Below are 27,584 nucleotides of genomic sequence, written 5' to 3'. Positions count from 1 at the left end.
GTCAAATGCACAAAAATCTGGGTAACTGACAGATCTCAGAAAGCAGTTTTCAATTTGTCATTGTCAGTGAATCGGGCGATTTCTAGTGTGGTTCTTCAGGGAGCAGTTTTAAGCCAAGTACTATTCAATATTTTCATCAAGGATCTGGAAGCAATTAGAAAATCACTGCGTTTGGTGAGCTGGGACCGAACAAACAAACAAACAAAATATTTTAATACAATCAAATGCAAAGTGATCCTCTCAGAACGGGGAATGTAGGCTAGACCCACAGACTAGGGCACCGTATTATCAAATGAAGGAAACCTGACAAGGTTTTAGGGGTCACTGTGGACAACCAGATCATTGTGAGCTCCCAGTGCGATGCATTGGCCAAAAGGGCTGATGTGATCCTTGGATGCATAAATGAAGGAGTGGTAAGTTGGATCATTGGAAGGATTCTACCTCTGCACATGATTTTGGTGAAAACAACTGTGTCCAGTTCTTGGGTTCACATTTCAAAAAGGATGTTGAATAATTGGAGACTATGCTAAAGGAGTCACAAAAATTATTTCAGGCTGCAGAAAATGCCTGACAGAGAGAGAGGGACGTAAAAAAACTTCAGATATTTATCTTACCAAAAAGACCATCAAGTGGATACTTTCATGGGGAGAAAACCCTGCACACCAATGGGCTCTGTAATCTAGCGGAGAAGGCACAGCAAGGCCCGGTGGTTGGAAGCTGAATCCAAACAAATTCCAGTTGGAAATAAGGAACCAGTGTTTATCACTGAGGGTGATTAACCATAAAAACAAACTGCAGAGGGAAGTGGTGGAATCTCCAGCTCCTCGTGTCTGCAGAACAGCGGTGCTGCCATAGCACTTCAATCTAGACAATTCTCACACCAACACCAGAGAATCTCCTGTCATCGTAGGTAATCCACCTCTCGGTAACTAAGTCAATGAAGAATTCTTCAGTAGAGCTCCTGCTATCTACACCGGGGTTAGGTTGATATAGCTACATCTCTCAGGGGTGTCAATTTCTTTGCTTTTGCAAAAGAAGCAAATGCAATGTTAGGTTGCATTAGCAGAGGCATAGCAGGCGAGTCACGGGAGGTGATAGAACCTCTCTACTCCACGCTGGCCAGGCCTCAGCTGGAGTACGGTGTCCAGTTTGGGTCTCCAATGTATAGGAAGGATGTAGAGATACTGGAAAGGATCCACAGGTGAGAGACAAAGAGGATCCAAGGGATGGAATTCAAGTCTTTTGAGCAAAGGCTGAAGGAACTGGGTACATTTAGCTTGCGGAAGAGGAGATTGAAGGGGGACATGGCAGTGGTCTTCAGATCCTTGAAAGGCCTTCATAAAAAAGATGGAGAAAGGTTGTTCTGTCTTACCGCAGAGGGCAGGAGAAGAGACAGTGGGTTCAAAGTAGAGCATAGCAGATTTAGTTAAATCTCAGATAAAGTGCCAAATTCTAAGAACAGGAGGACATTGGAACAGATGCCTCAGGAGATTGTGTAAGCTCCTTTGGGGGAGGTTTTGAAAAGGAGGCTAAATAGCCATCTCTATGGGTTGGTTTAGACACAACCAACCCTGCATGTTGGCAGGGGGTTAGAGGAGATGACCCCTGCGATACCTTCTCAACCTGTGCCTCCAGGATTCCTTGAAATAAAATCCAAGTCTAGACCAGGCCTTAGTCACATAGAAGACATGGATCTCAGTTCACAGGTAAATGGGTGAAATTGAATGGCCTGTGTTATACAGGAGGTCAGGCTGGATGATCAAATAGCCTTAAACCCTATGAACCTATTGAAAACAAATTTGATCTGTCATTTCTATTCACTGTGTTTCATAACACATGAACCTGGAAACATTCAAGTACATTGAAAGTTTGAACTGCTAAAAGAAAGCTGTTTACATAATACATATTTGGCCTGTGGAACTCCTTGCCACAGACACTGTTGGAGCAAAGAGCTTCGCTGAATGGCATTCACACATGGATTGGTCATTGTAGATGGTTTTGTGGCACCACCGTTAGTTAAGGGTGTCTCATTCCTTCAATTAGAAGACCTATTTTTCAGTTGCTTATAAGTTTGCCAAACATTAACCACTTGGACTGAAATTTCCCATGCTGGGTGTCTGCTTCTGGATGAATTGCATTTTGAAAGCTTCAGGCATAACGATTCAGCCAAATTCTCAAATGATGCTAGGAGACATTATGTCTTGCCCATGTTGAAAAATTCTTGTACTTATTCTAGTGAGGAGCCTTACCACCTCCGTGCTTTCCAGCACATTAAAGTCAGGTAACAGTCCTCACTGCCCCCTATAATAGCCAGAGCCCCACATTGCAGGAGGAGGATGTAACCGTGCCTGTGCATTAACACACAGCTGGATCCCAAAGTCTTTACTCAGTTCTTTCTCCAAGGGGAATTTTGCTGCATTGAGGCCTAAGTGAACTTCCAGCCACAGCCTCCGAATTTGGCCTTGTATTGGACACCTAGTAACACTTTTCATCCTAAAGGATCCACCGTGCCAGTGAAATGTAACCAGTTTGGGGCTGGAGGCCGTCATCCGGGGTGGGTGGGACGGCATAGTAAAGAGGGACATTTTGGCCCATGATAATGGATCAAACTCGTCCTTTGTGCCAAGGGCCCTAGGATTTTTAATGGATTTACAGATTGGAAAGGACCACAACCCTATTCCCTATCCCATCACATCCAGGTTGCACTGGGTTTGTCAAAAAGAGAGAGATGGTACCTGTGATTTTTTAGATGGAAGCGTCTTCCCTGGGAATCCCCCTCAGGTAGCCGTGTCCCACACTTCTCTCACCCCAGCATCTGCAGCAACATCCCACACCGAGAGCTGACAGTGGTGTGCATTGCTTATAATATAGCTCTGTGCAATCCCAGGGGGTTCGCTCAGCCTCTAGGGGAGAAGCAGCATCTAGATGCAAACAGGCTGGAGCCCAGAGACACTCTAGCCAATTTCTCTCTTTCCATATCTGCGCTTCTCTGCTATTTATCCAGCTTTGGGAGTAAACAGCAATTAAGGGACCTTCCCAATGGGAGATGAGAACTCCTGGGCTCTCCGCTGAGTCAAAGAGGAATTAGCTGCTCTGCACATTTATGCATATTTGAAAAAATGTAGTTGATTAGGAAGAAAATGAGTGATAATGCCCAGGTCTCTCTAGGGTCTGATACCCTGTAAATGCCCGGGATGGATGGGTAGATGGTAGACAGACAGATCAGGAGACAGATGACTTACGGGAGATAGGTTTCAGAGTAACAGCCGTGTTAGTCTGTATTCGCAAAAAGAAAAGGAGTACTTATGGCACCTTAGAGACTAACAAATTTATTTGAGCATGAGCTTTCGTGAGCTACAGCTCACTTCATCAGATGCATACCATGGAAACTGCAGCAGACTTTATATATACACAGAGAATATGAAACAATACCTCCTCCCACCCCACTGTCCTGCTGGTAATAGCTTATCTAAAGTAATCATCAGGTTAGGCCATTTCCAGCACAAATCCAGGTTTTCTCACCCTCCACCCCCCCACACAAATTCACTCTCCTGCTGGTGCGGAGAGTGAATTTGTGTGGGGGGGTGGAGGGTGAGAAAACCTGGATTTGTGCTGGAAATGGCCTAACCTGATGATTACTTTAGATAAGCTATTACCAGCAGGACAGTGGGGTGGGAGGAGGTATTGTTTCATATTCTCTGTGTATATATAAAGTCTGCTGCAGTTTCCACGGTATGCATCTGATGAAGTGAGCTGTAGCTCACGAAAGCTCATGCTCAAATAAATTGGTTAGTCTCTAAGGTGCCACAAGTACTCCTTTTCTTTATGAGAGATAGAACACTTTCTCCAGGCACACTGGTCTGTCGCTAAGGGATCAAACTAAGGGCCAAGCTTCGGATCAGGGCAGTATGGTGCAGTTCTGGGGTGCAAGGCTGGGGAGCTGGGCGGAATTGTCTTGAGCCTATCGAGCGTTTCTTATGAGCGACTGGGAGTTTATTCATATAACTCAGCTGGGTGTGTCCCTGCCTGTGTATGTGTGTGTAAGCCCAGGACCTGCCAGAGGTTAGTGGCTTCACTCAGTAACACAGTGTGAGAGGGATACCCCAGGTTGGTGGGACAGAGGGCTCAGCTGTCCCACAGTCCAGGTTGCACCCCGGGGATCCCATCATAGGAGTTCTGTCCTTGGGCTAGTCCCAGAAAACACAAGGACTCTCACAAGATCCCCTCTTTGAGCAGGTTCTTCGAAGCCAAGGGGGCTGGCTGGCGACGCTTGGAGGAAAAAGCCGAGTTCCTGGACGTCCACCTCTCACTTTTCAAGAACTCTTTCCTCCTTTCTTTGAACGAGGACAAGGCTCCGTGCAGGAAAACAGGTTTTAATGTGCTCTTCCCGTCTTCCAGTGGCTGTTGTGTCCCAGCTGCTTGCCCTGCTCGAACCCGGCAATGCCCCTTCCTTACGTGGCTACCAGCTGTAGCACCCATCATGGGACGAGAACAGGGTGTGATGCTGTATGATTGAACAATGACCATTTTTGTCATTGTTGCTACCACGGTTATACAACTGCTACAAAGCTTGTACGAAGTGTGTCCTGTCAGGTGTCAGTGGGAAAGTCATGATTTGCTCAGTACGACTATCCTATTTAGGTGCCTGTATCATCCCTGTCTCTGAAGCTCTGAACACTGGCGATGTACTGGTATCTTACACCTGTTTTCCTACTGGGTAGCACCCCTCAGGTGGAATTTGCATGAGGGCCAGACAGCTGTGTGTTATTAGCCCACCAAGGACTCCTAGCTCTGACAATGGGCCATAGAAGAATCACAGCTCTTCAAGAATATGGGCAACGGCTGCCCTTGTGAGTCATCAACACATGTAAAGACCCGTGACAGGCCCCTGGACTGTGAGCTTTCTTTGGGACAGTAAAATTCCATGCACAGGGCAGAGAACACAAAAGAACCCCTGAAACATCTCCGTCTTGTCTTCGGTTCTCTGGGCTGGGTTTCTAACACAGAAACTCTGAAGAAAGACTGATGAACCCCCAGCTGCTTGGGTAATTTCCAGAGAGACTTTTGCAAGTTAGCAGTTTCTTTCTTCACTGATGTGATCCTAAAGTCTGAACACTGAAAAATCACTTGTATATAGCTCATCGACAAACAATTAATAACTCTTCTTTTTCTTTTATTATTAAACCTTTAGTTTTTAATTGCTGAAGGACTGGCAGCAGCGTGATCACTGGGTAAATTCTGAGTTATATATTGACCTGGCTAAGTGGCTGGTCTCTTGAGATTAGAAGGACCCTATATGTGGTGAAATTGGGTTTCACTGAGCACTCATCATGGAGTCCCGTGTCCAAGTGGTGAGGCAAAGGCTGGGATGCCTCAGGAGACTGTATTTTTGGCTCTTTATTAACCAGTTTGGTGAGACAGAAATTTACATTTCTTACTGTCTTGTTATAATCTAATAATATAATCTATAATCAGTCTGGGGTGAGTCTGCCCCATTTCTTGGCAATTTTTCCTGAATTTGGCTTCCACAGCTGTGTCCCACTGAAGCGTGGTAAGACATGGACAGAGAGATCACTGTTCATGGCTGATACACAGACTATTGCTCACTAGTCCCAGGAGGTATCCCCCTTTTACAGATGGGGAAATTGAGGCAGCATGAAGGGAAGTGTCTTGAGACAGGAGCATAGGCCATAAGTCCCTAGCTGCCAATCCCTTGCTTAGTCTCTCTCAGACCCAGCCTGTGAAGTCTCTGCAGGAGCACAGAGGCCTGGCGCTCTCTCTCCATTGGTTTCTCTGCTGAGGGGATCTCCCCAGATTTCAGTGGGGCTGCTCCCATTTACACTAGCTGAGGATTTGGCCCAAGACAATTAACTAGAGATAAAGCATCAACAGAGACCAGTGAGTTAGGAGCGAAGAGTCAAAGCTCTGTCACGAATACGTTGGGTGACCTTCAACACAGCCTCTCCACGCATTAAATGGAAATTATTATTTATTATTCCTAGTCAGTTGCTATCAAAATGTCCTAATCAGGGCCTACGAGTCACACGCTGCACTGATTTGGTTCCTTGCAGTACATCAGTGGACTCAATGAACCGTGCAGCATTCCAGGAAGCGTGTGGCCCCTGGTAAACAAGCAAGCCGAGGTTTAAAACTGAGCTGTGTGGAAACCTGTTTTTGTGGATGTAGTTTTTAGCTGTTTCTTTAATAAATTCCTCCTGTTTAAGAAGGACGGCAACTCCACTGATCACGCCACACAAATCGTGTCACTGCGTCTAATATAACCCAGAAGAGCAATGCCAGTTCATGGCCAGAGGAATGGTGCTGGGGAGGGAGGCTCAGGACTCTCAGTTCCTATTCCCGCTCTGCCACCGTCTCACTGTGTGGCCTTGTATAAATCAGTTTATCGCTGTGTGGCTCAATCTATCCATGACATGGGGATAATGCTGCCTAGTTAAAGAGTTTCTAGATGTAGTGATTAAAAGCATCCTGCAGAGCTAATGTTAGACTCAATTTCAGCCCCTGGGCAACGGGTGCCCTGTAGTTCCAGAGAAGGTAGCGTGTAAATGTGTAAATACTTGGCTAATGGAAGGTTTGCTGTTTATCTGCCTCCCTTGAGCTACCGAAGCCATCCTGGTCTCTTCTGGGCATCCTACCTTCCCAACTAACACAGGGGCTTCTCCTTCCACCACTCACAGATGTTGTCCACCTAGCTTCAAGGCTGATCCCTTGCCCTGACCCTAAGCCCTGGCTCAGGGCAAAGGACTCCCAGCCCATCCACATTGGAGGGCGCTGGGGATTAGAAACAACAGGAAGCTGAAAGCTAAAGAAATAAGCCACACAATGGTCTCTTCCCTCAGGAGTCTGTGGCTGAGCTTTAGTGCCCACAAGCTGTAAGATGCACAGTCTAAGCCCACCTGCACGGCAACACTGCTCCCAACCTCAGCTGCTTTTATAAGGATTCCTGGCTTTCCCCTCCACTTCTCATTGTCCCCGTGGCCCCAGCACTGAGTCCTTGCTGCGCTCACTGAAGGCTCCTTGTCAGGCTGAAGCAGTTTCTGTCCCAGCCTGGAACAAATTGAAACCAGCTGGGGGCATGGGGAGGGAGGTGGAAATGAACCAGGAGTGGATAGGGCTGGGGATAAGAGGAGATAGGAACAGAGGTGGGGCCTTGGGGGAAGAGGTGAGACAGGAGGATGGGGCTTGGGGGTACAGGTAGGGCAGGGCACCGGGCCTCAGGGGTCCAGTTATCAGCAATTAGTAAGGTTGGAAACCTATGAATTAAGAAATTGTACACAGACTGCTTCCTCAGTTTCTCACACTGACACAGCACAGTAAGGCCATGAAAAGATTAAAGTCACTTTGTCTGTCCCGTCAGTGATTCAGGGAAGAGAGTCCAGCACCATATAACCAGCCAGGTCTGCACATCGCTCAATCTGAGAGTCAGAACCTGAGGAGAAACCATTAGGGCCCTTCATGAGTAAAGAGACGGAGCAGCCTGTCCCAGATCTGTTTGGTCCTTACCGCGTAGATGATAGGGTTTAGCATGGGGGGCATCAAGAGGTAAACGTTGGAAATGAGAACATGGAAATTCAGAGCCACATTCTGGCCAAACCGATAGAGGAGAGAGATGAAGAGACGTGGAATGTAAAAGGCTAAAATGACAAAGAGGTGGGAGCTGCAGGTCCCAAAAGTCTTGATCCGGGCATCCTTTGTGGGGAGGCTGAAGATGGCCCTGAGGATCTGGATATAGGACACAACAATAAAAATCACATCCAGACCCATCACACTGAATTGCAGAAAGAGTCCGTAGTAACTACTGACGTGGGTGTCGGCACAGGCCAGATTCACCACGGCCATGTGCACACATAATGTCTGTGGGATGATGTTGGTTCTGCAATATGGCCATTGCCTCGCCAGGAAGGGATAGGGCAGTGAGAAAATGCCACAGCGTAGCACCATGGCCAGGCCAATCGTGGCCACAGTGGGGTTTGTCAGGATGGTGGAATGTCTCAGGGGATGGCAGATGGCCACGTAGCGATCCAGAGCCATGGCTGCAAAGATCCCAGACTGCATCACTGAGAAGCAGTGAATAAAGTACATCTGGGTGAGGCAGGCACTGAAATCGATCTCTCTGGAATTGAACCAGAAGATGCTCAACATTTTGGGTAGGATTGATGTAGACAGGCCCAGGTCGGTGACGGCCAGCATGCAGAGGAAATAGTACATGGGCCTATGGAGGCTAGGTTCCATCTTCACGATGAACAGGACGGTGAAGTTCCCCAAGATGGCTATGACGTACATGGTGCAGAAGGGGATGGAGATCCAGACATGGACGGCCTCCAGGCCAGGAATGCCCAGCAGGATGAAGGTGGAGGGGTTGGTGAAGTCAGTTGTGTTGGAATCTGACATGGAGTAGGGAAGAAGTTGTCCAACTCTGAGGCAGAACGGTGTCTCCTGCATGTACCGTATGTCCCACTGACTTCCTCTATGTGCCCAGGCTCTAGGCTGATGGTCGCAGTACAAATGCCTGGATGGAGAGAAAATGTGAATATGAGACACAATATGCACAACTGTAGACTGTTCTCATGGGTGAAGCAGATCGGTCGCCCTTCACACACTGAAAAACGACATTTTTATGATTCAGAGAAATGAATTATGAACACATGATGCTACAAATGCCAATTCCATGTGTTCTGGTGCTCAGTGTGTCAGTAACTTCAACACATCGTGGTCTGGGAAACCTTAATAGACACCAGCAGGAAACACAATTGTGGATACTCGTTATTCATCATTGTTCCTTAGGCCTTGTCTACACTGCCAAGTTTTTCCTCCCAAAAAGTATCTTTTGGAGAAGAAACAGTGGCCCTGTACACACTGCAAAGCCACTTTTAATGATGGAACTTCTCAGATTCAGTGAGATAATAAAACCACCCTGATGCGAGTTGTAAGGCTTTTTATGCAAAACTTTTGTCACTGAAGCTCCAGTGTAGACCCTTGGGCTTGATTTTATTGCTGTAATTGGGCTCTGGAAGTTGTCCCACAATGCTCCTCCTGACCACTCTGGTAAGCAGTTATAACTCCTCTGTCCTGTATCAAGGTAAAAACTTTCCACCCCTCCCCCTTTAAAGGCCAGGGAATTTAGCAATTCCCCTGTCCTGTTTGCTCAACATGGAGAGCTTACATCACATCTTCCTAGGTGGCCTTGGTGGCTCCACACAGCAAATTCTCACCACCTTGGGCTATGTGGATCGGCTGGATCTGCTCAGTATGTGCGGAGAGGAGGCCGTGCAGTCCCAGCTGTGTTCCAGCTGTAGGATGTCGATACCTATGGGAGATTTCATGCAGCTTGTGGGAAAAGAGCTGTATTCAGGACACACTGCAGCGCACAGCAAAGGGGAAGGAGGTGAGGCATTAGAAGATGTGGAGCCCATGCCGGCTTTGCCCAGTTCTGTGTCCAGTCAGGAGCTCTTCTCCATTCTGGAGGTGTCCAGACAGTCTCAGCAGTTACAATTAGGTGAGCCAGAAGCAGGAGAAGAGATTCCCTGGTAAGTGGATTTGCTTTGTGAAGTGTGGAGGTGGGTTGAGGGAAGAGAAATGTACAAGGCTGGCTTTGTTTCTGTGTGCTGGTCATTTCCCTGTGCAGCGAAGGAGCACGGTGGAACAGGGTGTTGATGCACACTGAGATTTCACAGGATTCCTCCAAAGAGTTCTCCAGCAAACTTTCCTGCTGGTTACTCCACAATACTGTGCCAGAGGGTCCTTAGCAGAGCTGCTTTGTTCCTTCCCCCATTGAGGGACACTTTCCAGCCCCATTCTACAATTTATTGGGAAGGACTAAAGCGGCACACAGAAGAGCAGCATAGGGATTAGGGCGAAAGCCGCAAGCATGTAGTAGATGCACCGTTGCTTCCTTGCTTCCCCTCAGGAGGGAGATACCTGCCACAATGACTCCGGCCGAGTGTTGTCCCCTGAGAAGTGCTCTGTGTCCCCTTTCACAATGCTTTTCTCCCATGCACAATGTCCTTCAGCCCTGGGAACATTCACCTTCCTTGCAGTGTTCGCTGGCATGTGTGCTTGTCAAGTGACAACCAGAAAGTGATTGGTGTGTTACCAGCGGTGTATTTTAATGTAGCGTTTTCAGTGCTGTGCGTACAGTTAACAATAATGCTTCTGTATGTTGTTACTTGTGATTCACCAGATATGACCTGGAATGGAGGTACCCCCCCCCACTCCAGCTGAGCATTTCTGCCAGATAAAAAAGCACCCAAGATGGAGCTTGGCAGATATCTTCTGGGAGGTGCAACAGTTCTCTGATACAGACAAGAGGGAACGCAGGGCATGGAGGGAAAGCGACAAGCAGCAAAAGAAAAGAAAAAAATGGCATAAACTCAGGACACAACAGAGAGGCTGATAAAAGTTTTGGAGCAGCAAACGAACATGCTGCAGTTCCTTGTAACCCTCCAAAATGAGCAGATTGTGTGTCTGCCTGCCCCTTCGGCACATTCAGAGCTCTTTCCCATGCCCTCCCCAGACTACCCGTACATCCATTTCTGATTTCTGGGACTTCACGCTTTCCCCTACATTCCACCGCTGCAGACAGCTCTTCAAATGACAGCTGGACTTACACTCCTCTGTAAAATTCAGCCCTCCCCTTGTAAGTGTCTCTCCCCCGCACCCAGAAATGTACATGTGTCTCTGTGTGCGTGCATGTTGTTATGGGTTTTTTTTTAATAAGTACTCTTTATTCCTTTCCATGCAAGTTATGATAGCAGATGGCAGCAGGAAACAAACAAGCAGTTTGATCATTTATCAGTGGTAAAGTGAAGAGAGGAACTATTGTGGCAGAGGGTGGAGGGGAGCAATATATAACAAATGGGAGAAAGGGAAAAGCAATACAAATCAGAAGTTATTAAAATTGTGAGGGGATGTTGAAGACATGAGGGAAAAATTCCTGCTTGCAAAACTAAGGATCCTAAAAACGAGGTTATTAAGTCTATTAATAACAAAAGAAACCCTAGAAACGGTTTAGGTTTCAATTCCTAGAGGTAGCAAGGAAACTTCTTAATGTTGCAGAAAAGGAAAATGTATTAAAGAAATGCTTTTGTTCTGCATTTGGAAAGAAGCAGTATGAGGTACTCATATCACAAGAGGTGATGAAATACTTTCCAGTCCATTAGCTGTCAAGGAGGATGTTAAAGGCATCTACAGTAGAACCTTAGAGTGACAAACACCAGAGTTACTAATTGACCCATCAACCACACACCTCATTCAAAACCAGAAGTACACAATCAGGCAGCAGGAAAGCCAAACAAAAAAACAACAACAAAAAAAGGCAAATACAGGACAGTTCTGTGTTAAATGTAAGCAATTAAAAAAAGGAAAAGTTTAAAAAAAATTTGACAAGGTTAGGAAACAATGGAAAAGCTGGTATGGGATTAATTAAAAGTCCAGGAATATAATTAATGTCACACAACAACAGGGTGTGTGGAAAACAAGTCTGTTCAAATAAATTACATTTCATCCTTTAATGAGAGTACGTTTGGTTGATCAAGGGAACTGCACAGATCCAACAGACTTTGATTTCTCTGTGGCATTTGCTTAAGTAGGGAAAATATTCTGATTAAAAGGATTAATACTATACAGTTTCAGTAGTGCACATGTCAAATGCACAAAAATCTGGGTAACTGACAGATCTCAGAAAGCAGTTGTCAATGAGGTCCCAGTGCGATGCTGTGGCCAAAAGGACTGATGCGATCCTTGGATGCATAAAAGAAGGAGTGGTGAGTTGGAGCAGGGGGAGGATTTTACCTCTGTACATGGCATTGGTGAAACCGACTGCGTCCAGTTCTGCGGTTCACATTTCCAAAAGGATGTTGAAAAATTGGAGACGGTGTCATAACGAGCCACAAAAATGATTTCAGGCTGCAGAAAATGCCTGGCAGAGAGAGAGAGACATGAAGAACTTCATCTATTTATCTTACCAAAAATACCATCAAGCGGTTACTTTCATGGGGAGAAAACCCTGCATACTAACAGACTCTGTAATTTAGCGGAGAAAGGCAGAGCAAGGCCAAGTGGTGGGAAGTTGAATCCAGGCAAATTCCAGCTGGAAATAAGGGCCCAATGATTAGCACTGAGGGTGATTAACCATGGAAACAAACTGCGACGGGAAATGGTGGAATCTCCAGCTCCTCCTGTCTGCAGATCCGCGGTGCTGCCATAGCACTTCAATCTAGACAATTCTTATACGGACAGCAGGGGTTCTCCTGTCATCATAGGTAATCCACCTGTCCGAGATGGTAACTGAATTCTTCAGTAGAACCTCATGCTGTCTACACGGGGGTTAGGTTGATATAGCTACATCTCTCAGGGGTGTCAATTTTTCTGCTATTGCAGAAGAAGCAAACTGAATTTTTGTTTGCATTAGCAGAGGCATAGCATGCGAGTCACGGGAGGTGATAATACCGCTCTACTCAGTGCTGGTCAGGCCTCAGCTGGAGTTCAGTGCCCAGTTTAGGTCTTCAATGTATTGGAAGGATGTAGAGAAACTGGAAAGGATCCAGAGGTGAGAGACAAAGAGGTTCCAAGGGATATAATTCAAGTCATATGAACAAAGGCTGAAGGAACTCGGTATGTTTAGCTTGGAAAGGAGGAGATCGAGGGGGGACATGGCAGCAGTCTTCAGATACTTGAAAGCCTGCCATAAAAAGATGGAGGAAAGTTGTTCTGTCTTACTACAGAGGCAGGAGAAGAGACAATGGGTTCAAACTACAGCAGAGCAGATTTAGGTTAAATCTCAGATAAACTGCCAAACTCTGAGAACAGGAGGACAATGGAACAGATGCCTCAGGAGCTTGTGGAAGATCCTTTGTTGGAGATTTTCAAAAAGATGCTAAATAGCCATCTCTATGGGATGGTTTAGACACAACAAATCGTGCATCTTGGCAGGGGGTTAGACTAGATGACCCCTGTGATCCCTTCTCACCCTGTGGCTCCATGATTCCTTGATATAAAATCCTAGTGTAGACTGGGCCTGAGTCACACACCTTTCATCCTGAAATATGCACTGTGCCACTTCAATGCAGGCAGTTTGGGGCTGGCGGCCATCAGCCGGGGGGGGGAGGGGCACAGTTAAGAGGGACATTTTGGCCATGATACTAGAGCAAATTCAGCACCTGTGGCAAGGGCCCTGGGATGTTTCATGGCTGTGCGGAGCAGAAATGAATACAGACCTATTGTCTGTCCCATCATGTTTGTGTTGCACTTGGTTTGTTGAACAGAAAGAGATGCGTACCTGTGATTTCTGAGATGGAAGCCTCTTCCCTGGGAATCCCCCTCAGGTATCCGTGTGCCGCACTTCTCTCACCCTGGCATCTGCAGCAACATCCTACACTGAGAGCTGACAGGGGTGTGCACAATTTATAATATAGCTCTGTGAAATCCCAGTGGGGTTCGCTCAGCCTCTAGCGGAGAAGCGTCATCTGGATGCAAACAGGCTGGGGTTTGGGGACATTTTAGCCAATGTCTCTCTTCCCATGTCTGTGCTTCTCTGCTATTTATCCATCTTTAATAGTAAAGAGTAATTAAGGGACCTCCCCAAAGGGAGATGAGAACTCTTGGGATCTCTGCTGAATCAAAGAGCAATTAGATGCTCCATGCATTTATGCATATTTAAAAATTTTATTTCATTATTAAGAAAACTAGGGATAATGCCCAGGTCTCCATCGGGTTTGGTACCCTGAAAATGCCCAGGGTGGATCAGTTAATAGTAGACAGACAGATCAATAGACAGATGACTTACGGGAGATAAGAACACTTTCTGCAGGCATACTGCACTGTCGCTAAGGAATCAGAGATAAGTAATTCTTAACAGTAATTATCATCATACTCAGTATCACCTTCATTGAAGGATTTTCAAAACACCTAGGAAGGGAAAGTCTCTATGAACATATCCCCATTATACAGATAGGTAAACTGAGACATGGGAATTGGAGACTTGAGCAAAGCCAGACAGACAGAACCAAGAAGTCCTGACTTTCCTGCCATAACCACCATAAGGAAGCTTTCTCTGTTAATAATGGACCACATGACAAGAGGGAAATGGACTCACGCTCTAACAGGGCCTCTTCGTTGGGTGGGTGTGATGGACTTCCCTGGGATGCAAACTGAAACTGAGGTACGGCCAAGCCCTTTTGGCATACTATTCTCGGCCCCCTCTCAGATTGTGAGGCTGTGACACTCTGCAGTCCTCTCCAGGTCTTGCACTTACACAGCCATACACAGGAGGGACACACCCAGGTGCAGTTATGTGAAAGCTTTCACTATCCAGAACTAACAATACAGAGGCTCCAGCCAGTTCCCCCCAGATCCCCCCACCTAGGACTCCAGAGCTGTACCATCTTGACCTTGTCAGACCCTTTAACGGCACAAATCTGGCAACCAATTAGACCCTGAGCACGTTACCAGACCCACCAGCCAGGCATCTAAGTAAATGGATTCTCTGTTCCACCCTACAGCACTGGGTCGCCCCGTCCAGTGTCCCTTCTCCAGCAGTGGCCAATCCCTGATGTTTTAGAGGAAGATATAAAAACAACTACCCCAGAATACATATGTCCAATTGTCTGTGGGGGAAAACATTCTGTCCTGACCCCAAGCAGGCACTTGTCTGAAGATTTGAAACCTGAGATTTGATTATAGCCATTGTCTTAATGCAGAGCTGCGTTAGGAACATGGCGAGGGCAATGAAGGGCTTCCTGTTCTCCCCTCAGCCCAGGGAGGGAGGGGATGAACCGGGGGGCTCACAGATTCCAAGGGACCCCCATGACCTTCCAGCCGCACCCCCCGCACACACACACAGGCCATAGAATTACTCCCAGATGCTGCATTAAAGCATCTGAGTTTTAGACTTTATATAGAAAACTATCAAATCTCAGCTGAAAGACTCCAAGCTATGGTGAGTGGCCCCTGTCCCGGGTGAGCTGGACAATGTCTAACCCCCCTCACTGCTAGGTACTTGCATTTTTTTTTTCAAGGTTGAATTTATTTAACTTTAACTTCCAGCCCTAGGATCTTGTTCTGCCTTTGTCAGCCTGGCTGAGGAGCGCCCCACGCTAAGATCTCTTGTCCACGTGTCCATACCTATATCCAGGGATCAAACCACTTCTCACGCTTCTTTTCAGCAAGCGGAGTAACCAGCTCTTCTAACCTCTCAGCGTCAGGCTTCCAGCCCTGGGATCCTTTTTGGGGCCCGCTCCTTGGACCTCTCTCCAGTGTTTCCTCATCCTTAGTGAAGCGCAGACACCAGAAGAGGACGCAGTATGCTAGTAGCTTTCTTCCCAGGGCTGTGCACAAAGGTGAGACCATTTCCTGACTTCTAATTGATAGTCCCCATTTGTACACCCAAGGGTGGCATGTGCCCTGTTTTGCCACAGCCTTGCACTGGGAGCTTATGCCGGGGCAATGATCTGCCGGCATGTGGTTCTTATGTCCCTCCCCAATCCTTGATTGGTGGTGGTGGTGAGGGGAGATGAGGGGCCAGTTCCAGGATGGTTTTGGTACAGAGCTGTAGTTGCAGGAGCTCACCGTGCTGAAGCAGGTGGCTTGTTCAGTGAGGGTAGGAGCAGCCGTGCAGGGGATAGCTCCCTCTGGTAGCTTCCCCACCCGACATGCTCTTGTTGAGAGCTGCTATTTGGTGCGTGGGCAGCTGGGAATTTCCTGCTGGGAGTTTGGGCACCAGGGCTCTGCTTGCTGCTGTTCCTGTGCTGGGCAGCCGGATGCATTGCTCAGGGTGCTGTACTAGACAGCAACGCCCAAACAGTCCCTGCCCAGAGAGCTCCCAAGCCAGGACTGGGACAGACACGAGAGATGGAGATGAACGGACCCAGGGGAGATGCAGGGGGAGAGGCAGGGAGGACAAGGGGAGAGCCAAGGGGGGGTGCCCTTTGCATTAGCTAGTGTCCTCACTAGTCAGGCCACCCACCTCATTGGTGCTGGGACAGATCAGAGACAGGCACCTCAGCAGGGGACTGGGACTCAGCTGCCCAAGCCATTCCCTGCCTGCCTTCCTCCTTGGGGTGTGTGTGTGATTATACTTCTCTGCCTGAGCTCCCCTGATGAGTCTTGCTCGCAGGAGCTTAACGAGAACAGGAATAGCCCCAGTGGGGAGAAGGCAACACCCCAAGGCCCAGTGCAAACGTCAAACAGGCAGGGAGAGATCCAAGCCCCCGGAGAATCTGCCTCTGTCCTCAGAGCCAGACCAGCTTCCCAGACCAGGCCTTCTCCGCTAGAGGAAGCCACACACAGAGCCGCTCTCCTGCTGTGCAGAGCTTTCCCCTCCCGTGAGCAGCTGGTTCCCTTTCAAAGCAGAGCCCCCAGCTAGCTGCGCCTCACGCAGCCGGTGCCCAGGTGAACCCTCTGTCTGCGCTCACATGCCCCATGCAGGACTTGCCCTTCTGCCCTCCTGCGGCTCATCTTTAAAGCCTCAGGCCCATTGGGTGGGGCAGAAGGGGCAGACCTGGCCTTAAGGGACTCCGTGGCCATGGCCTGTGGGAACCTGTTCTTTGCGGAGGTGCTGCCAACCTTGAATAAAGCTGCGGGTGTGGCCGGGGACAGCAGAGGTCCCCTACATGTTCAGTGCGGGGAACTGCAGGCTGCGGTGAGAACCGAGGGGATCCGGCAGAGGGTGCTCCACCTCCATGAACCTCCATGAACCACCTCCATGAACCAGCATGAAGGCCCACAGGCCAGGTCAGTGTCTGGGGAGCAAGGGCCATGCACGCAATGCCAGGGCCACAGGGCCCAGGATCCAAACAGGTCAGTCACCTGCCACTGTGGAAACCCACCTCAGCCTTGCTGAGCAGCAGGGCTAATAAACACACTTGTCTGGGTCTGCAGAACAACACGGCTTCAACTTTTCACTGCTCCAGAACATTGTTGTCACTTGTCATTTACACGGGCCCAGCCAAGATCAGGGCCTCCTTGTGTGAGGTGCTGTGAGACATACAGCTGCAGACCGTCCTTTCCCCAGGGACCTCAATGCAAACTCGGGTTGTCAACCACCCCGGTTTCACCGGGAGTCTCCCAGTAAAAGGCTCTGTCTCCTGGAGGCTACTGCAGCCAAACTGGGAGATTCTAGGCACTAAAATTCCGGCGGCACAGCAGGGCTAAGGCAGGCTCCCTACCTGCCCTGGCTCAGTTCCACTTCCAGAAGCAGTGGATTCATCCCTGCAGCCTCCAGGGGGCCTCAGAGGGTCTCCACACACTGCCCCCACCCCGAGCATCAATGGTGCAGCTCCCATTGGCTGGGAATTGAGGCCAATGGGAGCTGTGGGGGTGGTGTCTGCCAGAAAGGGCAGGGCGCAGAAACCCCCTTACACCTCCACCTAGGGGCTGTTGCCAGAGGGATGTGCCAGTCGCTTTTGGGAGCCAGCTGAAGTAAGCACCACCATTCCTAAACTGGGAGGAGAGGAAGATACGCTGGAGGGTAGGGACAGGATACAGAGGGCCCTAGACAAATGAGAGGGTTGGGCCAAAAGAAATCTGATGAGGTTCAACAAGGACAAGTGCAGAGTCCTGCACTTAGGACGGAAGAATCCAATGCACCGCTACAGACTAGGGGCCGAATGGCTCGGCAGCAGTTCTGCGGAAAAGGACCTAGGGGTTACAGTGGACGAGAAGCTGGATATGAGTCAACAGTGGGCCCTTTTTCCCAAGAAGGCCAATGGCATTTTGGGATGTATAAGTAGGGGCATTGCCAGCAGATCGAGGGACGTGATCGTTCCCCTCTATTCGACACTGGTAAGGCCTTATCCAGTTTTGGGCCCCACACTACAAGAAGGATGTGAAAAAATTGGAAAGAGTCCAGCGGAGGGCAACAGAAATGATTAGGGGACTGGAACACATGACTTATGAGGAGAGGCTGAGAGAACTGGGATTGTTTAGTCTGCGGAAGAGAAGAATGAGGGGGGATTTGATAGCTGCTTTCAACTACCTGAAAGGGGGTTCCAAGGAGGATGGATCTAGACTATTCTCAGTGGTAGCGGATGACAGGACAAGGAGTAATGGTCTCAAGTTGCAGTGGAGGAGGTTTAGGTTGGATATTAGGAAAAACTTTTTCACTAGGAGGGTGGTGAGACACTGGAATGCATTTCCTAGGGAGGTGGTGGAATCTCCTCCCTTAGATATTTTTAAGGTCAGGCTTGACAAAGCCCTGGCTGGGATGATTTAGTTGGGGATTTGTCCTGCTTTGAGCAGGGGGTTGGACTAGATGACCTCCTGAGGTCCCTTCCAGCCCTGATATTCTATGATTCTATGATCCTGACCCCGAACACACCTCAACCCCCTAACCCAGCCCAGAGCCTGCACCCCTGCTAAAAACTGGATGCAGTACTCCAGATGTGGCCTCACCAATGTCGAATAGAGGGGAACGATCACATCCCTCAATCTGCTGGCAATGTCCCTACTTATACAGGCCAAAATGCTGTTAGACTTCTTGGCAACAAGGGCACACTGCTGACTCATATCCAGCTTCTCGTCCACTGTCACCCCCAGGTCCTTTTCTGCAGAACTGCTGCCTAGCCATTCGGTCCCTAGTCTGTAGCGTTACATGGGATTCTTCTGTCCTAAGTGCAGGACTCTTCATTTGTCCTTGTTGAACCTCATCAGATTTCTTTTGGCCCAATCCTCTAATTTGTCTACGTCCCCCCCGTCTCCTATCCCTACCCTCCAGCGTATCTACCACTCCTCCCAGTTTAGTGTCATCTGCAGACTTGCTGAGGGTGCAATCCATGCCATCCTCCAGATCATTAATAAAGAAATTGAACAAAACTGGCCCCAGGACCGACCCTTGGGGCACTCCACTAGATACCAGCTGCCAACTAGACATGGAGCCATTGATCACTACCCGTTGAGCCCGACAATCTAGCCAGCTTTCTATCCACCTTACAGTCCACTCATCCAGCCCATACTTCTTTAACTTGCTGGCAAAAATACTGTGGGAGACTGTGTCAAAAGCTTTGCTAAAGTCAAGGAATAACACGTCCACTGCTTCCCCCTCATCCACAGAACAAGTTATCTCATCATAGAAGTCAATTAGATTAGTCAGGCATGACTTGCCCTTGGTGAATCCATGCTGACTGTTCCTGATCACTTTCCTCTCCTCCAAGTGCTTCCGAATTGATTCCTTGAGGACCTGCTCCATGATTTTTCCGGGGACTGAGGTCAGGCTGACTGGCCTGTAGTTCCCAGATCCTCCTTTTTCCCTTTTTTAAAGATGGACACTACATTAGCCTTTTTCTAGTCATCCGGGATCTCTCACGATCCCAATGAGTTTTCAAAGATAATGGCCAATGATTCTGCAATCGCGTCCGCCAATTCCTTCAGCACTCTCGGATGCAGCGCATCCGGCCCCGTGGACTTGTGCTCAACCAGCTTTTCTAAATAGTCCCGAACCACTTCTCTCTCCACAGAGGGCTGGTCACCTCCTTCCCATGCTGTGTTGCCCAGTGCAGTAGTCTGGGAGCTGACCTTGTCCGTGAAGACAGAGGCAAAAAAATCATTGAGTACATTAGCTTTTTCCACATCCTCTGTTACTAGGTTGCCTCCCTCATTCAGTAATGTTGATAACATACCGGAAGAAACGCTTCTTGTTACCCTGACTGAGGTGAGGTTGAATGATCTGTATTTTCCGGGGTTCTTCTTCTTCCCTTTTTCAAAGAGGGGCACTATATTTGACTTTTTACAATAGTCCGGGACCTCCCCCAGTCACCACAATTTTTCAGAAATAATGGCCAATGGCTCTGCAATCACATCAGCCAATTTCTTCTGCACCTTCAGATGCATTAGATCTGGACCCATGGATTTGTGCATGTTGATTTTTTTGTAAATAGTCCTTAACCTGTTCTTTCACCACTGAGGGCTGCTCACCTCCTCCCCATACTGTGTTGCGCAGTGCAGCAGTCTGGGGGCTGACCTTGTCTGTGAAGATCGAACCAAAAAAAACCTTGAGTACTTCAGCTTTTTCCACATCATCTGTCACTAGGTTGCCTCCCATTCATGCAGGGTCCCACACTTCCCTGACCTTTTTCTTGTTGGTAACATACCTGTAGAAACTCTTCTTGTTACCCTTCTCCTCCCTTACTAGCTGTAGCTCCAGTTGAGTTTTGACCTTCCTGTTTATACCCCTGCATGCTCAAGCAGTATTTTTAAACTCCTCCCTAGTCATCTGTCCAAGTTTCCACTTCTTGTAAGCTTCCTTTTTGTGTTAATCTCACCAAAGATTTCACTGTTAAGCCAAGCTGGTCACCTGCCATATTTGCTATGCTTTCTGCACCTGGGGATGGTTTGTTCCTGCACCCTCAGTAATGCTTCTTTAAAATACAGCCAGCTCTCCTGGACTCCTTTCCCCGTCATATTAGCCTCCCAGGGGATCCTGCCCATCAGAGTGACATCTGAACATTCATGTCACTTTCCTTTCTTAATCAGGGCATGTGTGAGCATATCCGGCTTGGACACCATTTCTGTGGTCACCCCTCTGTTGACTAAGATTAGCATCCATTGAGCCATTCGGGTGTTTGAGACTTTACCTGCCATTAATTTCCCTGACAATATGTACTTGAGGGGACTGTGGGTGCTTTGAATAGTAATAGGGGCTGTTCCTGTGAGTGGCTCAAAAATTGTACTCCCAGGCGGCTGCTAGGCACTCACGTTCACAGGGATTAACATTCATTTTTGCTCCTTGTAATTTTGTGCTGCTGGCACTAGCTTTCCCTCTTCATTGCTTTGTGATAGTGTGGCAGCCAAGGCCGTGTTATTGGCCGCCAAATGAATAACACAAAGCTGTGGTTCATCAGGGAAATGCAGGGCTGGGGCTGTGAGAGCCTTCTCTTTGAATAGGGTTCAAGTGGAGTCCTGCTCTTTTCCCCATTCCCATTCCCTCTTTTTCTTTCGCAGTTTCCACAATGGGTGAGTGATTTCAGCGTATGTACAAATGTGTGGTCTGAGAAAACTGAATCTTCCTAGCAGGACTCTTAAAGCGTGGGCGTCGGTAGGGGCCGGCATTTCTACTGGTGCCCTTCCCTTCCTTTGATCTACGTGTCTCCCTTCTGGTCCAACGACTATGCCCTGGTATGTAACCTGAGGTAGCACCAGCTGAGCCTTGTCTAAGTCTACTTTGAACCCTGTTTCCTGAATTAGTGCCCAAACTTTTTCCGTTGCTGTTTGAGTTTGTGCCTCAGTTTCCCCAAATATCAAAGTGTCATCCACATATGAAAACACAAAAGGCCTTTCTTGTGGACTCAACTGATCTGCCATATCCACAACATACTGAATGAGCAATAGCCAGGCTCTTGTGATATCCCTGGGGTAACCAACAAAAGGTCCATTGTTGATCCTTTATTGTAAAGGCAAACAGATCTTGTGAGTCCGGGTGTAGGGGAATGGCAAAGAAACAGCTGTCCAAATCAATAACAGAAATATTTAGATGTGACTTGCACTTTTTGTATGTGTCATATCGGCCACCACAGGGGCCATAGGGATTGTGCCCTTGTTGATTCTTTTATAATGAATTGTTAGACACCAGGATTGTCCTTCTGCCTTCAGCGCTGGTCACACGGGGGTGAAAGGGTGAACCTGGTTTTCGAATGACCCCTTGTTGCTCTAATTCCTGGATGCTTTGCACCAATTGGGCCTCTGCCTCTCTCGGGTAAGAATATTGTATCTGGGGGAGGCACAAATTCCCCAGCCATCTTAACACAAGCATTATTTTTACCACAATTCTGGTTTTTGTTTAGTTCAAGCGCTGCTTTTCAGCTTGTTGGGCGGTAAGTGCAGCTACTGGTCTCTCTCTCCCTTTTGTTAACATAGCATCCTGCCCAACTTTTCCTGAATGGGGAGGGTGAATTTCTAACTTCCAAAGGGTACCTCTAGGCATATCAATTACCACATTGTTTTTGAATAACCAGTTGGATCCCAGAATAATTTCATCAAGCATATCGGGAGTGTGGATCAAACCACCTAATGTCTTAAACCCTTGTACCAAAAAGGGGACTTGGGTCCATTCCCACCCGAGACGAGGTTTCCCTTGAAAGGATTTTAAAGCTACTTGTTTATTTTTTTTTCTGCTTTTGGGGCTGTTTTGATTAAAGATACAGTGGCTCCTGTATCTATTAAAGCTAGTGGAGTGGTATATCTACCCTGCTGAACGTACACACAAGGCCATCCCCCAGGATCCCAGAAGACTCTGCCTATGAACCGCCATCTCTGAGCCCCTACTGGTGGTGGGGGTTCCCCGTTCAGTGGGCCCCTCTATTCCTGCCCCAGAAAAGGGATCGGGTCCAGGAGGCATTGCAGTGAGGAAGAAGAGGGTGGTGCACTCGGAGTTAAGTTAGCCACCTCTTTAGGTGGGGTTTGCAACCTCATGGCTTCCCTGACTAGTTCTTGTGTGGGGGCCCCATTCCACTGTTCTCGGTTTGCCCCGTGCTGCATTAGTGTTCGCCAGGCTAACCGGCAAGCCTCATTTTCCGTAAACCCACCTCCTTCATTTGATTGCTGGGAGGAGGCAATTTGATATTGCCAGAAGTCTGGGTATAACTGATCTCCTCATCGCCCCCAGTTTCCCTCTCCATGGGAACGGCCCCTTGAGTATCCTCCCCAGGGTCCCGGGATTCCCTTTGTGCCACTCTCATTGGTGTATGCAACAGCTGGTTCTAATGCAGCTACATAGGAATCTCTTTCCTTTTTTATAGTGGGCTGCGGTCCACAATGGGTAGTTATTTGTTGGACCAAACCTCTTAGTTCCCCATAGGTTGCTGGGTGACCCTCTTGCCAAATTCCAAGTCTCCCGGAGTAGTAGGGGTTAGGGAAGCAGCACAGTCTCTTTAGGATTGTACTCTGAATGCCACTGTATCCAGCGTGGTGACGCTGCCCACTGGTGGTAAGCCGGCCATTACCTGTATCAAACCCCATCAGGTTAAATAATTCTCGGGGTGCTCATTGGGATCTTGGGTTGTGGCTACGGCTTGTGCTACAAAATTGTGACTGTTCTCGTTGACTCTAATCCTATCTAGGACCCTCGAATCTCTGAAGCCGCACAGACACTCATCAAGTGGCGGACTTCAATTGCATTCAGCTCTTCCCTTACTGAGAGCACAAACACATTAGAACACCATCTGGAGAAATTGTTTCTCTTTAGGAGGCCCCAAATTATCAGCCATTGCTTCTAGCTCAGTGGCTGATACAAGGACAGTGGTGACAGTTGTATTTCCATTACCCTCTGTGGGTGGTGTTACTGTAGTTTGTCATATGGCTGTGATAGGGTTTTGTTCAATAGATTCCAATCCCTGGGGCTCATTCCATATATCTCCATGCCAAGTTTCACCAGGATCCCATTCTCCCTCCCATTTGGCGATCTCACCATATTGGGCTTGGCCCCATTCTCCTGCCGTCACAACCTCTACTTGGCAGGTGGCAAACCCCAACCTTGTTTTGAGATATTTTAATACTAGATTCACAGCAGTTGTGATTGGCAGGGGCTCTACCTTGTTCCAACATTTGTTTCCTTACCATTCCCTGCAAAACCTAGTTTTCTTTTTGTATTTTTTTTTATTTGTTCAGATAACTCATTTTCTTTAATTTTAACTTCTTTTAGGGTATTTTTGAGAATGTCCAACTGGCTTTGGACTCTGGTGGCCAGTATTTTCTATCTGTCAGTTTCTCGCTCAGATACACCAAGTTTCTCATGCAGTGTGATGTTCGCCTCTCGGCAGCTAGCCAAGCAGAGGAATGCCTCATTGCATGCTTCCCACAATAGCCAAATTGCAGCCGAGTCCCTTTTTATTGGGGTTGAGGCCTGTAGACCAACAGATATTTTTTTCCAATCTATCTTCCAAATCAGCTACAGTAAGGACGTCAGGTAATGCTTGTTCAGTCCATGGGCCGTGCCCAAACTTTTGCAAAATTTTCTTAAAAGGAGTATTTTTCTGTATGAATGGTAATTTTTTTCAGCTTTCTTTTTAGGGGACTCTTTTCGCCTGAACATATTTACTTTATGAATTTATTTTACTCTTATAACTTTTCCATACCCATGCTTCTTCTGGGACTTACACAACACAAACAGTCTATACCGACTAAAAACCTTGACTGACAGAGCAGAAGGGAGGGAACGCTAAGCCCCCACCTTTGGGGCTCAATCCTGTAATGACTGAGGGTATATTCACCTATGCAACTTTTTTGTTCCCGACAGACAGGTAGGAGCAGCGAGGATTCTAATCCTCCCCTTAATGGCCCAGTATCTCTACAACCACGAGTGTATATACCTAGACAGTTTGTACGAACAGTTTATATCTATATGTATCTATATATCTCTATAGTTTTCCCTGACAGATGGGTAGGAGCACCAAGGACTCTAATCCTCCCACTATTGCCCAGTATCTCTACAAGCGGGAGTGTGCACACCTGAATGATTGATCAGTTTATACGTATGGTATACCTTTTAGCAATATTTAGCAGTATTTTCAACAATCACAGTGCATGCCTTCCCCCTTTCGCAATTCTCCACCAAAAATTTTATGCTTATAAGAAGTACATGGGATCTTTTTCAGGGGAAAAGGCAATACACCGCGTTTATTGGAGATACAACAATTAACATATGCATTCAATCACACACACACACACAAGCACACTGTCCCACCAGTCGATGTTATAGTTACCAGTCCAGAGTCCGGAGCAACATAGTGGCCACGTAGGGGGTTGGACTAGATGACCTTCAGGGGTCCCTTCCAACCCTGATATTCTATGATTCTATGATTCTATGATTCTATGATCACGGGTAGGGAGGACCCGGGTTCTGTCGGTCGCAACACAATGCTCCAGGGAAGTTTTGGCAGTACAAACCCAAAGTTTCGTGACAAAGCACCCTGTTTATATAGTGATCTTCCTTCATTGGGACCAATGAGTTTTGCACTGTCATACTGTAATCAATTGCTGTTTGACGAGTGCTTGTTTTCTTAAATTGTATTTTTTATTCTTTATTTTATCTTTTTATTAGTATCTCGGGGAGTTACCCCATGGTGGTTTTGATCACAGCCATTTTGTCCCGATTGATAGGTGCTTGCCTTATTTTTAGAATAGACAATCTGCTCTTCTTGACATATCAATAGGGGTGTGTTGCAATCTCCTGGTACCTTTACGTCTGGTTTTGTTTTTTTCCTAGAACATCTGGTCCAGTGATGGTCTTAACACTTATCTTCTAACACACACATTTCTCATTCATACACAAAACAGGATTGATTTCCACAGAACATTTGAACAAGAGCATCAAATTGCAACGCAGGAGAAAACAATCATTGCATTTTTTTACTTATTTCAAAATGCTAATTTTAAACCTACAACAAAGTGGTGACCCTAAATGTCTATTACTGCCTTGAAATCAACTTCAGACACATGATTCTGGCTGATTCATCTTTGCCAATGACACACTAGGCCATTCCTTTCTCCTTTTAGAAAGGGTGGCTGGCAGAATATGGTCAAATCATATAATTATATCATACATTAATACATTTAATACTGCCACATTATTACCATAACATTCCAGTACTACAGAGGTACTACTGAGGTGATCTGACCAGATGCTTTCTTTGGGCAGGAACGGAAAGTGGAGCCTACCCAGAGTCCATAGTGACATCTCTATGATCACATACCACTGTGAGTGATGGCAGATCATGAATGGGTCAGAGGCCATGATGATGAATGTTTTATATTCCTCGATTAAATTAGACAGGCACACACTGCTCAGATTCCTTTCTGATTGAAGATATGGAGAACCCTTTCCCGGATCTGTTTGTTTTTCACCCCATACACAACAGGGTTTAGCATGGGGGGCATCAGCAGGTAGAGATTGGCTGCCAGGATGTGGACATGGTCGGGGACATTGTGGCCAAAGCGGTGGGTGAGGAACGTAAAGAGGCCAGGGATGTATAATGACAGAATGACACACAAGTGGGACGCACAGGTGCTGAAGGCCTTGAGACGGGTATCTGTGCACGGGAGTCTCAGTATGGCCTGGAGGATCATAGCATAGGACACAGTGATGACAAACAGGTCAACCCCCCCCACCATAAAAGCCACGAACAGGCCGTAAATGACACTGACTGTAGCATCCCCACACACCAGCTTCACCACGGCCATGTGCTCGCAGTATGAGTGGGAGATGAGGCAGCGCTGGCAGAAGGGCAGCCTGCGGACAAGGAGGGAGAAGGGGCTCACCAGAAGGACCCCACGTGCCAGCACCAGGCTCCCCATTGTCACTATGGCTGGGATGGACAGGATGCTGGAGTGCCGGAGGGGGCAGCAGATGGCCACATACCGATCCAAGGACATGGCCATGACTATGCCCGACTCCACTGACAAGAAGGTGTGGACAAAGAACATCTGGGTGAGGCAGGCGTGGAACCCAATCTCCCTGGAGCCCAGCCAGAAGATGCTCAGCATTTTGGGCAGGGTGGATGTGGACAGGACCAGGTCAGTGACTGCCAGCATGGCCAGGAAGAGGTACATAGGCTCATGCAGGCTCAGATCATTGTATATAATGAAGAGAACAATGACATTTCCCAGGACAGCAATGACATACATGATGAAGAAAGAAAAGGCTATCCAGTACTGGGCCTCCTGCAGTCCTGGGATGCCGACCAGGAGGAAGGTGGCAGGGTGGGAGTGGGTGCTGGTGTTCAGACATAACATAGCATGTTGCTCTTCTCCTACCTGAGCTGGGAGAGCTTTCACCCTGTAAAGAAGCTGCAAAGAACCCATGAGGGCTGGTTCAATTCCTCGGAAACAGGGGTGCTAGTGAGTTACTGAATATTGGATCCAGTTCCTCTGTTCCAAATACCAGCTCCAGTCCCAGGACAGCAACTTGCCCAGAATCACTGGAGTTAGGGGTTGCGGCAGCGTGGTCTGTCTCCTCAGGAGACTGGTTGAGAGGTTTCTGGTTTGTTTGTTTCCCGACTTTGAGATTCAGTTCCCTTTCCTGTTCTGGCTTTCTGTGGGGCGTGAGGGTGAGAAGACCAAAGTGTGATGGGGAGGAGTACACTCTTCCTTGTGTCCTCTCTTCTTTGTTAATCAGTGCAGCATTCCGTCTCCCCCTTTCGATCCGTCCCAGAAAACTAGGGAAAGGAAAGACAAATAGGCAAATGCATAAACCTGGGTGAAAAAAATCAGTGTGGCTGCTGGACTACTAACGCCTGAACGGGCCACATTAGCCAAGCCTTGCTGGAGACGCAGGCGCTGCCATTTAGCAAAACCAGCCCCAGCTGGAGAAAACAGGATTCAAACCCCGGAAGCCTCAGGAGAAGGGGGCTAGTCAGAGAAGTTCTGCTTCAGAGCTGGTTAGTGAGTCTCTCATCAGCGTAGGCTGTAGTCTTTGTAGTGTTGTTTCTTGTAGCAGTGGCTGGGTGTCTTTTCTTTACAATCGGACGTATTTTTCTACTGCGGTCATGGCTAGAAGCCCCACCTGAGACGGAGACCCCATTGTGCTAGGGCACTGTCCAGTCCCTGACCTGAAGAGCTTGCTGTTGAAATAGCAAAGACAGAGA

At 47.8% G+C, this 27,584-nt stretch overlaps 2 protein-coding genes across 2 annotated transcripts; both read right to left on the bottom strand.

Moving 5' to 3' along the window:
• Nucleotides 1–7,461: 7,461 nt before the first annotated feature.
• On the bottom strand, nucleotides 7,462–8,460 carry LOC144259511 (olfactory receptor 52R1-like). Its single transcript, XM_077807762.1, has one exon. The coding sequence runs from the start codon at nucleotides 8,458–8,460 to the stop codon at nucleotides 7,462–7,464; it is 999 nt and encodes a 332-aa protein (XP_077663888.1).
• A 17,325-nt stretch (nucleotides 8,461–25,785) lies between these two features.
• On the bottom strand, nucleotides 25,786–26,733 carry LOC144278054 (olfactory receptor 52R1-like). The gene has a single exon (XM_077839195.1). It carries the CDS (start codon nucleotides 26,731–26,733, stop codon nucleotides 25,786–25,788), a length of 948 nt encoding a protein of 315 aa, XP_077695321.1.
• Nucleotides 26,734–27,584: the final 851 nt, after the last annotated feature.

The sequence above is a fragment of the Eretmochelys imbricata genome, chromosome 1 (assembly GCF_965152235.1).
Source record: "Eretmochelys imbricata isolate rEreImb1 chromosome 1, rEreImb1.hap1, whole genome shotgun sequence".
NCBI classification, from domain to species: domain Eukaryota; kingdom Metazoa; phylum Chordata; order Testudines; family Cheloniidae; genus Eretmochelys; species Eretmochelys imbricata.
Note: the sequence above shows the minus strand (reverse complement) of the source record. Positions and strands in the feature narration are given on the sequence as shown.

Coding starts and splice junctions, on each gene's coding strand:
- LOC144259511 (XM_077807762.1), bottom strand. CDS start 8,460: ATGCAGGAGACACCGTTCTGCCTCAGAGTTGGACAACTTCTTCCCTAC.
- LOC144278054 (XM_077839195.1), bottom strand. CDS start 26,733: ATGTTATGTCTGAACACCAGCACCCACTCCCACCCTGCCACCTTCCTC.